Genomic DNA, 14,772 nt, shown 5'->3' on the forward strand with positions numbered 1-14,772 from the left:
CTGGTTGTAGTTATACACATGCCGCATTCAACCAGTTAGCAAGTCAGAAATGTCAGGAGTTCCCTAATTCCGGCAAGCATGTGAACACGACGTGAGCTTGACGTTTGTATCGTGAGTCATGACGCTGTCATTTAGTGAGGTCTAAATCCAGGCAGGCCAGACACGCGGCAATATTCCATGTAAGCATCAAAGAAAAAAAGTCAAACTTTGTTATTTTGCTTCTGTTCTTCAATTGTCAGAGATATTCCTACTGACATTCAATGGGTCGTATCCAAGGTAACCAATAAATCACAAAACATCTTATGGTCAACTATAATTTTGCTCATTTTATAGGATCTCATTTTTGGTGCCACTCCATCCATCTGACCCAGCAAGGTGAATTTTACAGCACGTTTGTTGTAATAACACGACAACCCTGGAGAGTGACTGAGGTAGGACATCAGTAGTTGTATGTGCTAATCAAAGTTTATTGGTCGCATACACAGATTTGCAGATGTTATCGCGGGTGCAGCGTAATGCTTGTGTTTCTAGCTCCAACAGGGCAGTAATGCAGAACAATATGATGGATGCGACAAGATATCCTGTGCAGCAACATTCTCATGGCGTCATTACCTGCTCAAGGTGTTTGTGACAATGAGAGCAGCAGAAGCTGTTCCAGCGAGGGTTGTGTGACTGGCATGGGTTTCAGTCAAAGACACACATATTAAATGGTACCAGTCAGGAGAATTTACATGACAACTGAGGAGAAAGCGTGGCTTCGCCCCCCTCTGGAGACGAGCTAGTAAAGTATCACTTCCTCCCCTGTGGTTGATTTGCTGAGAGGACAGATGTGTCTGTTCCCCTGGACACCAGGGATCCATGCCTGCAGTGGCACCAGAACAGCAAAACAAGACGGAGTCTACTCCCGAGTTGCACAGTGGTCTAAGGCACTGCATCTCAGTGCAAGAGGCATCACTACAGTCCCTGGTTCGAATCCAGGCTGTATCACATCCGGCCGTGATTGGGAGTCCCATAGGGCGGCGCACAATTGGCCCATCGTCCTCTGGGTTTGGCCGGGGTAGGCCGTCATTGTAAATAAGAATTTGTTCTTAAAACTTACCTGCCTAATTAAATAAAGGTTACATAAAAAAATAACACCAGCCAAGGACAAAGAATAGAACAGAAATCTCAGTGAGACATCTCTCCTACATTACAATACACACGTCTTTAACCAGTAGAAGTTAAACACAACATAAAAAAAGGAATTAATTGACACAGCTGTTAAAATACAGCTTCCCCCCTCCCAAGTAATCCATCTAACACCCTGATATATGGTATTGTTCATGTAAACCAGTCGTTCTCAAACCTCTCCTCAGGGACCCCCAGCCGTTCCAGGATTTTATTTATTCTAGAGCTAACACACCTGATTCAACTTGTCAACTAATCATCAAGCCCTTGAATAGGTGAATCAGGTGAACTAGTTCAGAGCTACAACAAAATTGAAATGTCTGGCGGTCCCTGAGGAGAGGTTTGACAACCACGGATGTAAACAATACCAAAGACAGACCACTTGCATGATCATAAAGCCATCATTTTGTTTAAGGCAGCAGCATTGAAAGATACTAGAATAAAAAAAACAGATGTCCCACATTGAGAGAAATTGTGTGGAAGCAGGGAGTCAGAATCACAGTTGATATCAGAATCACATTGGCCATACCAGCCTCACAGTCTCTCAGCATAGATCAAGCAGTCATGTGAAAGGAACAGAACATACTGTATGTAAACAACTCATCACAAATATTGTGTCATTTCAAATAGTTAGGACCTTTGTTAGGTCAAAACTGCAGCAATATCTGCGTTGACATTGCTTCTTCCTTTTGGTTTCCTTCGTCCTTGGTGGATGAGGTCAGGACAGGTGGAGGAGGACAGGGAGTCAGGACAGGTGGAGGACACCGACTGGCCCAGGTTCAGTTCGTCCTCCCTCTCCTGGCGTCACCTGTCGAAGCAGCCTGCTGTGAAGGTGTGATGGGAGCCCAGGTAGCCTCCCCCGTAGGACAGGCCGAGACAGTGACGGGGCTCTGCAGCAAGGACCACTTGCATGGAGATGGGTCCCTGGAGGGGCAGGGAGGAGCCCAGTCCTGAGGTCAGGCTGGGGAAGGCGGGGAAGGCTCCCTGAGAAACCGAGCCTGAGAGGAGCCCTGTCTGGTGGGACTGGAGGTAGTCCCGAGACCCAACAGGGCCTAGAGCCTGGGACTCACCTAGCATGTGCATCTGGGAAACGGAAGTAGAGTGCTGGGTGAGGTGCTGCTGGTAGCCACCTGTCTGGAAGAGCAGCTGCTGGGAGCCAGAAGAGGGTTGTATCAGGGTGGAGCAGGAGACTGTGGAGGGCGAGGGATGGGCCTGGGGTTGGTGAGGGCTCTGGCCAGACGGAGAGTTGGACGTGGATTTGTTGGCCTGTTTCACATCGTTGTCATGGGCACTACAGGGAGGAAAAGAGTGCAAATCATTACTTGATGACCTTTAGCTGATGGACATAAACATCAATATACAGAGGAAATAACTAAGGGTCAATGGTATTGACAGTATGAAAAAGCTGTAGAATATTAACCTTGCATTAACCCACCACAACATGAAGGAAAAGTGCATACATGGGAAGAACACAACACAAACACAAAATCTGCTGACTTTAGACATGGCAGACGATAAATGAAGTCGAGGCAGATGGCCGTCAGCTTGGTTTGTGGCCAGATGAATGTGGGTGTGCAGCACGTTATGTAAAGCAGTATTACAGCAGCATCAGCTTTATGCACTGGGTGAGGTGGTCCCAGGAGTATCCGGTGAGCAGGCGGAGGACGGTGGTCCAGCTGGGGGTGATCTGGAGACAGATGCGGGACGCCGCAATGCAAGCTGCTGTCACCTGGGACGGCCGGAAACCCAGGAAGGCATGGTCTGGGACACACAGACACAGATCATCAGTTACATTTACTCAACAACGGATGGCCCCACTAAAGAGGAAATCTGTCTTGCCCATTAAACCACCCACTGCTGTCACTATGAACTTCCACTCCTAATCTCCTCCTTACCTTGCAGTGAGACTTCCAGGAAGTAGTGTGTGTATTTGTCCATGAAGGCTCTGGTCTTGTTGAGGGAGGAGAGAGGCCAGCCGTTGTGCAGGTCTCCGTCCTGTACAGCAGCATGGAGGTAGTAGTCTATGAAGTGTGCTGGCGTGGGCATACACAGGTTCCAGCCAAACGTCTCTAAGAGAAGCAGCTCCATCTTGACCAGATCCTTCTCTGTCAGTGACAGGTTCAGACTGCACATGAAGCCCAGAGAGTTGAGCTGCTCCAGCTTTGGCACACAGTCCTCCTTCTCCTCAAACTTACCTTATAGTGAGTGAAAAAAAAATCAAACACATGTTATGGGTCGTGTGAGAAAATACTGAGTGTGCTCAAAAGACTGCTTATAGATGTATAATTCATAACACACACACACACACACCTCCATCTTCCCTTTCACTGGTCACAGCTAAATCCTCATCATGCATATCCCCCTAGAGTCAGATGCTCTAACAATGCAGAAGCCCTGACCTCTGGAGACCAATCCTGGGCACTCAGGGAGAGGCCCTTTCAACAGATCAGTGGAGGGTGTGTGTGTTTGAGGGGGCAAATAATTACCCCACTTTTCATTTTTTAAGTCATTCAACATTCATGCATATATTCACCCCAGCAACATTCACTGAAAAGGCCCAAAAGTACTTATTAACGCTTTTCTGTTTGCAAAATCATCCCCGCAGCCCTTCCTCTATCAGAGAGGTGCAGGGGTAATCATTGTTCCACAACAGAAGGCAGAAACAGCCCTAAACAATGAGACCTCTCAATCTAAAACACAAATGTTGTCAATGTCCACGGCAACCCTGTCCACGGCAACCCTGTCCACGGCAACCCTGTCCACGGCAACCCTGTCCACGGCAACCCTGTCCACGGCAACTGTTCCGTTAGTCATCTATTCTCTAGAAGACATCTATTCTCTAGAAGACATCTAATCTCTAGAAGACATCTAATCTCTAGAAGTCACCATTGTGATTGTTCTCTTCAACAACTTTAATTACTACGCAGGGCAGGGTTGTGGGTAACGCAGGGCAGGGTTGTGGGTAACGCAGGGCAGGGTTGTGGGTAACGCAGGGCAGGGTTGTGGGTAACGCAGGGCAGGGTTGTGGGTAACGCAGGGCAGGGTTGTGGGTAACGCAGGGCAGGGTTGTGGGTAACGCAGGGCAGGGTTGTGGGTAACGCAGGGCAGGGTTGTGGGTAACGCAGGGCAGGGTTGTGGGTAACGCAGGGCAGGGTTGTGGGTAACGCAGGGCAGGGTTGTGGGTAACGCAGGGCAGGGTTGTGGGTAACGCAGGGCAGGGTTGTGGGTAACGCAGGGCAGGGTTGTGGGTAACGCAGTTCTACTGGTTTTTACATGTGATAAGTTCCCTTGGTGACTGACAGAGTTCTGGGGGAGGCTGAGGCTCTTATACACACAGCTCACACTAAACACAGCGCCTCAGACAAACCACGCAGTCACAGGCTGCTCCACGATACCCACTTTACTTTTTCACATCAATTATAATTCAAAAACACATATACACGTGTAGTTGAAAATGCCGCTTTCTGTACAAGAGCAAACAACCTACATCTGTCCTTGTAAAGGAAGGACCTTATAACTGAAGTACTTGTCACTATGAGATGACATGTTCTAGAGGGTAGTCTTACTGCTGCTCCGTCTTTACCGGATCGACTGTTGCTGTTTGCTTACTGGCTAGGAGGAGACAGGAGAGGGCGATGACGTAGAGTTGGCGGACTGCCACGTCGTAGTGGTCCATAAACAAGTCCAGGAGGTAGACGGCCAGGTGGCGAGCCGCTGGGCACAGCTGGTAGCGGTTACTGAGGACAGCCAGCAGGTCAGAAAAGTAACGCCGCATCCTGATCTGAGGAGAGTGGGCCTTGTATGTAGGCAACTTCAGCTCCTGAGGAGACAAGGAGACAAATGTGTGGCACTAAGGATATTGCAGTTGAATTGGGTATACAGAAAACAAACAGCACTGTGTCAGGAGGCATGTAACCTACAAGCTCTCACAGTCTCACGTCAGAATTAGACATTCGTCCATGTTTCTCAAACGTCAAATTTCAAAGTTGTTTCAAACATCAAATTGACGAAGTGTTTAAGGTTAGGCATTAACTCCACATTGTTAAGGTTACGTTTAGGCATTCAATCTGAACAGTTAAGGCAAAGGTTTGGGATAGGCTTGATAGGCTTAAAACAAAAATATAAAAAAACTACTTTCTTTCACTGGATTCAAACATGCAACCTTTGGAATCAGAAGCAGATGCTTATGCCCATCCATCATCCCTTTCCACAAAGCCCTGGCAAAACCAAAACCTCCTGGAAGGTAACAGAGCCCACTGTAGTCCCTAGTGGCCGGTTTCCACCTCATCTCCCCGACGTCCTCAGACATGGACGGACGTCGACTTCTGACTTGTATCACAGGTGACCTTGCCGATGTAAGAGCATGTGCCAAAGCTCCACTTCAAAATGTGAAGAACTGACAAGAAGTTGCAACACATTCTGGACCATGGGCCTAAAAGATTACTCAATATATTACGAATTAGTTTTATATTTTTTTAGAACTAAGCGACTTGTTTCTCCTATGCCTTCCAGACCCGTCGCCAGCTATAAAAGCTTATTCTTCACGTAAATTGTTAATATTAATGTTGGAGGGAAATTAAATATTAAAATAACCCACTAACCTGTATTAAATATGTTATGGATCATTAAAAAAAAAATGCATCCCACAGACGTGTGAACAACCTATCCTATTTCAGACCTGGAAACAGTGACATACCTATCTCTATTTAATTCTGTGTCTGGCAAGGTCACTGTTGCTAGGCAAAGGAAGACACAGAGGATCCAAATCCACCTCTTCCATATATCTCCCATCTATACGTAGCTCATATTCAAGGAGTCTGTTGTGGGAACCAGGGAGTCTCCCATGGTTGTGCAAGCCCAGCCAGCCAGGCCACATGTCTCACAGCCATCTGTCTCCCTGGGGGTGAGGGGCTTGGGACTGACCCTCTGAACACAGCCTTTTGTAGAGCACGGCTTTCATTTAGGGAACTCTACAGCTGCTTCTTGATCAGCTGAGGGCATGGTCTTGATATTCTGCAACACGTAGTTCCAATTGGGTCAACATTCTCCTGTCTTCTAGGGTGGGGCGATACTTGGGGAGACCTCTTCTACGATATGCCAATTCAAATAGATATAGAGATATCCGATATAAATTGTTTTGCACCATTAATGACTAGATAATTCTAGACTGTGACATTTGTCATCTTATTTACGATATTATAGTCACATTCTCATGAAATAATCTTAGTATGTAATATTAGTTCTGATATTTCTTCATTTTTATTTTGGGGGATTTGTGTGTATTGTTAGGTATTACTGCACTGTTGGAGCTAGAAACATAAGCATTTCGCTGCACCTGCGATGTTCACGCGACCAATACAATTTGATTTGTATGCCGAAGAAATAAGGCTTAATTAACACATTTAGACCTCTTTTTCAACACATTGACACATCCTAACTGATAAAACTGTACTGTTTTTAATCATAAAAATAAAAGAAAGTTATTTGTCACATGCACCGAATACAACAGGTAGACCTTACCGTGAAACGCTTACTTACAAGCCCTTAACAACACAGTTAAGAAAAATATGTACTAAATAAACTAAAGTAAAAAAATTAGAACAACAATAAAAGAACAATCATGGAGTAAAGTCCTGCACATCACAATATAAAGGGGGATACCTAGTCGGCAGTCCAACTGAATGAAAGGGGGATACCTAGTCGGCAGTCCAACTGAATGAAAGGGGGATACCTAGTCGGCAGTCCAACTGAATGAAAGGGGGATACCTAGTCGGCAGTCCAACTGAATGAAAGGGGGATACCTAGTCGGCAGTCCAACTGAATGAAAGGGGGATACCTAGTCAGTTGTCCAACTGAATGAAAGGGGGATACCTGGTCAGTTGTCCAACTGAATGAAAGGGGGATACCTGGTCGGTTGTCCAACTGAATGAAAGGGAGGATACCTGGTCAGTTGAACAACTGAATGAAAGGGGGATACCTGGTCGGTTGTCCAACTGAATGAAAGGGGGATACCTGGTCAGTTGAACAACTGAATGAAAGGGGGATACCTGGTCAGTTGTCCAACTGAATGAAAGGGGGATACCTAGTCAGTTGTCCAACTGAATGAAAGGGGGATACCTAGTCAGTTGTCCAACTGAATGAAAGGGGGGATACCTAGTCAGTTGTCCAACTGAATGAAAGGGGGGATACCTAGTCAGTTGTCCAACTGAATGAAAGGGGGGATACCTGGTCAGTTGTCCAACTGAATGAAAGGGGGATACCTAGTCGGCTGTCCAACTGAATGAAAGGGGGGATACCTAGTCAGTTGTCCAACTGAATGAAAGGGGGATACCTGGTCAGTTGTCCAACTGAATGAAAGGGGGATACCTAGTCAGTTGTCCAACTGAATGAAAGGGGGATACCTAGTCAGTTGTCCAACTGAATGAAAGGGGGGGTACCTGGTCAGTTGTCCAACTGAATGAAAGGGAAATACCTAGTCGGCTGTCTAACTGAATGAAAGGGGGATACCTAGTCAGCTGTACAACTGAATGTATTCAACTGAAATGTGTCTTCTGTATTTAACCCAACCCCTCTGAATCAGAGTGGTGCGGGGGGGCTGGCCTAAATTGACATTCATGTCATATATCGTTTTGCACTTCACAATATATCGTCAATGTCAAATATTATGATATTGGATTTGTCGTAATATCGGCACAACCCTATTCTGAAACGCAGTTCAAATTGGGTCAACATTCTCCTGTGCAGCATTCTCAGTATTTAATTTTCTCCAGGGCAGTGGGTGATATGACTTTGAAAGATTCTGAAGGGTTTGATGACATCACACTTACAGGAAATTCTTGTCAAATTGTGAAATGGAATCTATTAATGAATTGGTCATTCAAAACCACTAATATTATTGTTCCACTTTCAATTTCAATTGTTTTACTTCAACCTTGTGAACTGCATTATCGTAAAAATGCAATTAGCAATGCAGCAACAAACTAGGCATACAACCCGGCAGCAGCAAACTGTGACTTTTTATACAGAGAAGCTCTATTAATACACTCAACAGGCTTTGGTGAGCACGGAGGACACAGGTAGAGAGGCCTCCATAGCAACGGTCTGTGGGAAAGAATGGTTTGTGCAATTTATCATACTGTAACCCTGCAGATGCATCAAAGCACTCATGAAAAACCATCCTTGTGAAAAAGCACCTAGATTTATCTCTAATGCAACCATATGCTAAAATATTTATTCCATGAAGCCTGTCAAATTCTATTTCTGAATAGCTGCTGATAAAAATCAAATCTTGCCACTAGTAGCCAGCTTGTAAATGGTTTTAAACTAGAACAAGGGCGGTGCGAGTGTAAACATCAAAGCTCTGGAGATTGCATTCCTTCACGATGACCAAGTAATGTCAGTATAAAGTTACACATCACTTCAGACCCATTATCTGTCGGTTGCACTTCAGCCCCCTTATCTAGCTACTGGGTAACAGGCAGGACAAGAGGAACTTCAGATCTAACCAGGGGCGCAACTTTGGTTTTAGGGGGGGGGGGGGGACATCATTATTTTTCATCCAGTCAGATTAACAGCCTCCCCGACACTCGGAGGCGTCCACATGGTCCTAAAGCACACCGTTGCCTCATTTTGTATCACATTCCAAAAATGCAATTTCAGTATGTGGACGTCCCCAGTGAAAGATGCGCCCCTGGATCTAACAATGTTGAGTCTTTGGCAAGAGAGCAAGATCCTAAATTAGCATAAAAGCAAATGCTCCACATACAGCCAAAAAGGCTTCCACTTAGCAGCTCCTACAGGAAGTGGGCATGATATACAGCCGTGCCATAAACAGGAGACAAACACAAACAGCCACAACAGAGCCAACAGGGTGAGTAGAGTCGTCAGGTCCTCAATGCTCTCTAATCCAGTCAACACAGACAATTACAGTCTGCCCTGAATGTACCCCCCTCCACCCATTAACCCACTTCACAGATCTTCTCTCAGCTCAGTTGGCTGCATCAGCTCATTTGGACGGCATTTGCACACAATAGCGCGGCCAATTTGACTAATTACAATTTAAGATGACTGATCAATACATCTCTATTTGAAGCCGTCTTCGTTTTTTTTTATTGTTCACAACCATTAAGTGTCAATCCCTGATAGGTCGTGGAAATCCTGAACTACAAAATATAATGATACCACGGGGTCAGATAAATACAATCTCTTGGTCTTAGTGACACTTAGTGGCTGATATTTTTTGTCAGATCTGATGTGAAAAGATCTGGGATGCCTGTCTAAACACAGCCAATTGTAGGCAAGGCTGTGGTAGAGGTTCTGCTAACCAGACAGGGAAACTACCTCAAGCTTTATGGTTTAGGACCAAGCTTCAGAGGGGCACGTGACATTTCACACCTCAGCACCAAAGACAGTAAGTCGTAACAGGAATAGATTAACTCACTACTGGCAAATAAAATACACACACGTCATTTTCTGATGGTATTTGTGAAATTCAACTAAGCACCATGTTTTCTGTGGATAAAAACCATCAGAGAATCAGAATGAGACATTCACCTTCATTCGTAGAGACTGGTGGATGTCTGCAGCGAGCTGGCACGTCCACCACTGCTCCTCCCGCTCCATCTTGCCAGTGGTGAGTTGTGGCCACTGTCCACCCTGAGAAAAACGTCAAACAGTGCCCAGAAACACATTAGGTACCTGTCCGATCTACATCAAGGCAAACTTTGGGAAACTGACAGATTTAACTTGAATTGTTGTATGATTTTATGTGTTATGGTATCCAAATCATTTGGATTTGCTGCAAAATAATGCACTCAAACTGACTAACGTTACTCAGATTTTGTTCCGGTTTTTTTTATGAAGTAACGTTAGGGTAGCCAGCCTAGTGTGCCCTACTTGTATGTGCGCACTCATTGATTTCAGATACTATAGCGTATTGCTTATTGTACAACAGTTTTCATTACACTTAGGTAAATTCAAAAAAATATGTAAGCTAGCCTACAGCACAGAAATGTAATTTTTTTTAAAGCGAGCACCTCACATTCGCCATCTGTATTGCACAAGGCATGCTCATGTTCGGATACATTGTTTATATTCGTGCTTATAAATTGTTACTAATCTACCACGCGTCGCAACTCACCTCGCCACACTAGAAAGTTATGGTGACCAATCGGATATTTCTGAGAATTGTTCTACACATGACGACTGTACCACAGTGCATACTGGAAAGAGGTTGGAATGGTGACAACGTGCAAAGCTAGTCACATGTTGGACTTGTAGGCTAGTATCCACTAAAATGTTACCTTTTAACCTGTTTTTACCACTGCAACACTCCGGAGTCCCGAACCCTTTGTTTCAGACCAGCAGCATTCTGATTAAAATCTTCGCCGACAGTTTCCCTACACCTTTAAACACCTTCAACAACAGAAAAATAACAGCAAAAATAATAAACTCCTAGTCTAATCGTCACAGATCCATGAACTCAAACCCAAAGAATGGTATGTTGAGTTTGAATTATATTTTTGTTCGACGCCCCTCTTCATTCACCCCCTGTGATGTGTTCCCGTCAACTCAATGGAACCTGGTCCGACAACCACACGCTGTTCTCCCTGTTGGTACCGTGGAGAAAATCTAGAATGGGGAGGGTTTTGACAGCGCCCCCCAGACAGCATTCAACTAAAATCAACTTCTGGTGGATATTCCATGTAACATCTATATTATACTTGTACATTATTACAGGATTTGAACTAGTGTTTTATATTCTGGGAAGATCAGGGCAGGCCTATATGAAATGACAGCATTAAGGCTATTGAGTTTGACTAATGCATGTTGGTGGTGCAGGTCATATAGGCCTTCTGGACATAAGAATCTATAGGCGATATTTGTGAACTAGAGAAATGATCAAAACCATGTGTAAATACAATCAGATCCAGCATGTAGAACAATGGCATTGACCACAGTGTGATCCTTATGCCATCTCTCTGTTTGACCAACAGGTGGCACATGAACTCAACTGCTTGCCATGGACAGTTGTGTAAAAGTACTTAAGTAAAAATAATTTAAAGTACTACTTAAGTCGTTATTGGGGGTATCTGTTACTTTATTTTATGATTTATATTTTTGACCACTTTAACTTTTACTTCACTACATTCCTAAAGAAAATATACTTTTTACTCCATACATTTTCCCTGACACCCAAAAGTACTCGTTACATTTTGAATGGCTAGCAGGACAGGAAAATGGTCCAATTCACACACTTATCAAGAGAACATCCCTGGTCATCCCTATTGCCTCTGATCTGGCAGACTCACTAAACACAGATGCTTAGTTTGTAAATTATGTCTTAGTGTTGGAGTATGCCACTGGCTCTCGTAAATAAAAAAACAAAAAAAATTTGCCGTCTGGTTTGCTTAATATAGGGAATTTGAAATGATTCTCTTAAGTATATTTTAGCAATTACATTTACTTTTGATACTTAAGTATATTTAAAACCAAATAATTTTAGACTTTCACTCAAGTCTTCTACTATGGGCTCCCGAGTGGGGCAGTGGTCTAAGGCACTGCATCTCAGTGCAAGAGGTGTCACTACAGTCCCTGGTTCGAATCCAGGCTGTATCACATCCGGCCAAGATTGGGAGTCCCGTGGGGTGGCGCACAATTGGCCCAGCATCGTCCGGGTTTTGCTGGGATAGGCCGTCATTGTAAATAAGAATTTGTTCATAACTGACTTGCCTAGTTAGATAAATAAATACTAAGGTATATTTACTTTTACTCAAGTATGACAATTGGGTACTCTTTCCACCACTGGCCATGTATCTATTTTTGTCAGCCTGGACCATAGAGAATGATAGAGGACTCCAGTGCCCGAAAGGCCTTATTAGCATGTGCAGCGCTGTTGAGGGCTTCCACCCTTTTAATGTAGTCCGACTTCATTGGCTGATCCTTCCTGGTGACCCTGTGGGAGTCATGTCCAACTGGGTCATCAGGAGGGATCAGTCATTCGTGAATAAGAAAATTGAATACTTTAAAATGGAGATAGACTCAATTATATTTTCAAACTCTCCCTGGCCCAGTCTGTAATACCTACATGTTTCAAGCAAATGAACATAGTCCTTGTGCCCAAGAACACCAAGGTAACCTGTTTAAATGAATATTGCCCTGTAGCACTCACATCTGTAGCCATGAAATGCTTTGAAAGGCTGGTCAAATCAAATCAAATCAAATTTTATTAGTCACATACACATGGTTAGCAGATGTTAATGCGAGTGTAGCGAAATGCTTGTGCTTCTAGTTCCGACAATGCAGTAATAACCAACAGTAATCTAACCTAACAATTCCACACTACTACCTTACACACACACAAGTGTAAGGGATAAAGAATATGTACATAAAGATATATGGATGAGTGGTGGTACAGAACGGCATGGCAGATGCAGTAGATGGTATAGAGTACGGTATATACATATGAGATGAGTACTGTAGGGTATGTAAACATAAAGTGGCATAGTTTAAAGTGGCTAGTGGTACATGTATTGCATAAAGATGGCAAGATGCAGTAGATGATATAGAGTACAGTATATATACATATGAGATGGGTAATGTAGGGTATGTAAACATTGTATTAAGTGGCATTGCTTAAAGTGGCTAGTGGTACATTTTTACATAATTTCCATCAATTCCCATTTTTAAAGTGGCTGGAGTTGAGTCAGTATGTTGGCAGCGGCCGCTAAATGTTAGTGGTGGCTGTTTAACAGTCTGATGGCCTTGAGATAGAAGCTGTTTTTCAGTCTCTCGGTCCCTGCTTTGATGCACCTGTACTGACCTCGCCTTCTGGATGATAGCGGGGTGAACAGGCAGTGGCTTGGGTGGTTGTTGTCCTTGATGATCTTTATGGCCTTCCTGTGACATCGGGTGGTGTAGGTGTCCTGGAGGGCAGGTAGTTTGCCCCTGGTGATGCGTTCTGCAGACCTCACTACCCTCTGGAGAGCCTTACGGTTGTGGGCGGAGCAGTTGCCGTACCAGGCGGTGATACAGCCCGACAGGATGCTCTCGATTGTGCATCTGTAGAAGTTTGTGAGTGCTTTTGGTGACAAGCCGAATTTCTTCAGCCTCCTGAGGTTGAAGAGGCGCTGCTGCGCCTTCTTCACAACGCTGTCTGTGTGGGTGGACCAGTTCAGTTTGTCCGTGATGTGTACACCGAGGAACTTAAAACTTTCCACCTTCTCCACTACTGACCCGTCGATGTGGATAGGGGGGTGCTCCCTCTGCTGTTTCCTGAAGTCCACAATCATCTCCTTTGTTTTGTTGACGTTGAGTATGAGGTTATTTTCCTGACACCACACTCCGAGGGCCCTCACCTCCTCCCTGTAGGCCGTCTCGTCGTTGTTGGTGATCAAGCCTACCACTGTAGTGTCATCCGCAAACTTGATGATTGAGTTGGAGGCGTGCATGGCCACGCAGTCGTGGGTGAACAGGGAGTACAGGAGAGGGCTCAGAACGCACCCTTGTGGGGCCCCAGTGTTGAGGATCAGCGGGGTGGAGATGTTGTTACCTACCCTCACCACCTGGGGGCGGCCCGTCAGGAAGTCCAGGACCCAGTTGCACAGGGCGGGGTCGAGACCCAGGGTCTCGAGCTTGATGACGAGTTTGGAGGGTACTATGGTGTTAAATGCTGAGCTGTAATCGATGAACAGCATTCTCACATGGGTATTCCTCTTGTCCAGATGGGTTAGGGCAGTGTGCAGTGTGGTTGCGATTGCGTCGTCTGTGGACCTATTGGGTCGGTAAGCAAATTGGAGTGGGTCTAGGGTGTCCGGTAGGGTGGAGGTGATATGGTCCTTGACTAGTCTCTCAAAGCACTTCATGATGACGGAAGTGAGTGCTACGGGGCGGTAGTCGTTTAGCTCAGTTACCTTAGCTTTCTTGGGAACAGGAACAATGGTGGCCCTCTTGAAGCATGTGGGAACAGCAGACTGGGATAAGGATTGATTGAATATGTCCGTAAACACACCAGCCAGCTGGTCTGCGCATGCTCTGAGGACGCGGCTGGGAATGCCGTCTGGGCCTGCAGCCTTGCGAGGGTTAACACGTTTAAATGTTTTACTCACCTCGGCTGCAGTGAAGGAGAGCCCGCAGGTTTTGGTAGGGGGCCGTGTCAGTGGCACTGTATTGTCCTCAAAGCGGGCAAAAAAGTTGTTTAGCCTGTCTGGGAGCAAGACATCCTGGTCCTCGACGGGGCTGGTTTTCTTTTTGTAATCCGTGATTGACTGTAGACCCTGCCACATACCTCTTGTGTCTGAGCTGTTGAATTTCGACTTGATTTTGTCTCTGTACTGAGACTTGGCCTGTTTGATTGCCTTGCGGAGAGAATAGCTACACTGTTTGTATTCGGTCATGCTTCCGGTCACCTTGCCCAGGTTAAAAGCAGTGGTTCGCGCTTTCAGTTTCACGCGAATGCTGCCGTCAATCCACGGTTTCTGGTTTGGGAATGTTTTTATCGTTGCTGTGGGTACGACATCGTCAATGCACTTCCTAATGAACTCGCTCACCGAATCAGCATATTCGTCAATATTGTTGTTGGACGCGATGCGGAACATATTCCAATCT

General features: G+C 45.2%; 1 protein-coding gene across 2 annotated transcripts; it reads right to left on the reverse strand.

Annotated features, from left to right (window-relative positions):
• Positions 1 to 306: 306 nt before the first annotated feature.
• LOC139537839 (cyclin-J-like) lies at positions 307 to 10,754 on the reverse strand. Of its 2 annotated transcripts, none has more exons than XM_071339667.1 (6): positions 10,470 to 10,754; positions 9,721 to 9,822; positions 4,777 to 4,987; positions 3,063 to 3,362; positions 2,769 to 2,928; positions 307 to 2,458 (listed from the first exon to the last, which is right to left on the reverse strand). In XM_071339667.1, exons 2-6 carry the CDS (start codon positions 9,787 to 9,789, stop codon positions 1,972 to 1,974), a joined length of 1,227 nt encoding a protein of 408 aa, XP_071195768.1. In that variant the 5' UTR covers positions 9,790 to 9,822; positions 10,470 to 10,754; the 3' UTR covers positions 307 to 1,971. The 2 variants fall into 2 exon arrangements, with proteins under 2 accessions (XP_071195768.1, XP_071195769.1); XM_071339668.1 differs by lacking the exon at positions 10,470 to 10,754 and adding an exon at positions 10,307 to 10,446 and having other exon boundaries at positions 1,090 to 2,458.
• Positions 10,755 to 14,772: the final 4,018 nt, after the last annotated feature.

Source organism: Salvelinus alpinus, chromosome 13 (genome assembly GCF_045679555.1).
Source record: "Salvelinus alpinus chromosome 13, SLU_Salpinus.1, whole genome shotgun sequence".
In the NCBI taxonomy this organism is placed as follows: Eukaryota; Metazoa; Chordata; class Actinopteri; order Salmoniformes; family Salmonidae; genus Salvelinus; species Salvelinus alpinus.

Bases quoted from the DNA above. Each gene is read 5' to 3' on its own strand.
- LOC139537839 (XM_071339667.1), bottom strand. From the start codon at position 9,789: ATGGAGCGGGAGGAGCAGTGGTGGACGTGCCAGCTCGCTGCAGACATC. The intron at 3,363-4,776 runs GTAAGCAAACAG...ACTCACTATAAG, and splicing joins CTCCTGTCTCCTCCTAGCCA to GTAAGTTTGAGGAGAAGGAG. The intron at 2,459-2,768 runs GTAATACTGCTT...TCCTCCCTGTAG, and splicing joins TGCATAAAGCTGATGCTGCT to TGCCCATGACAACGATGTGA.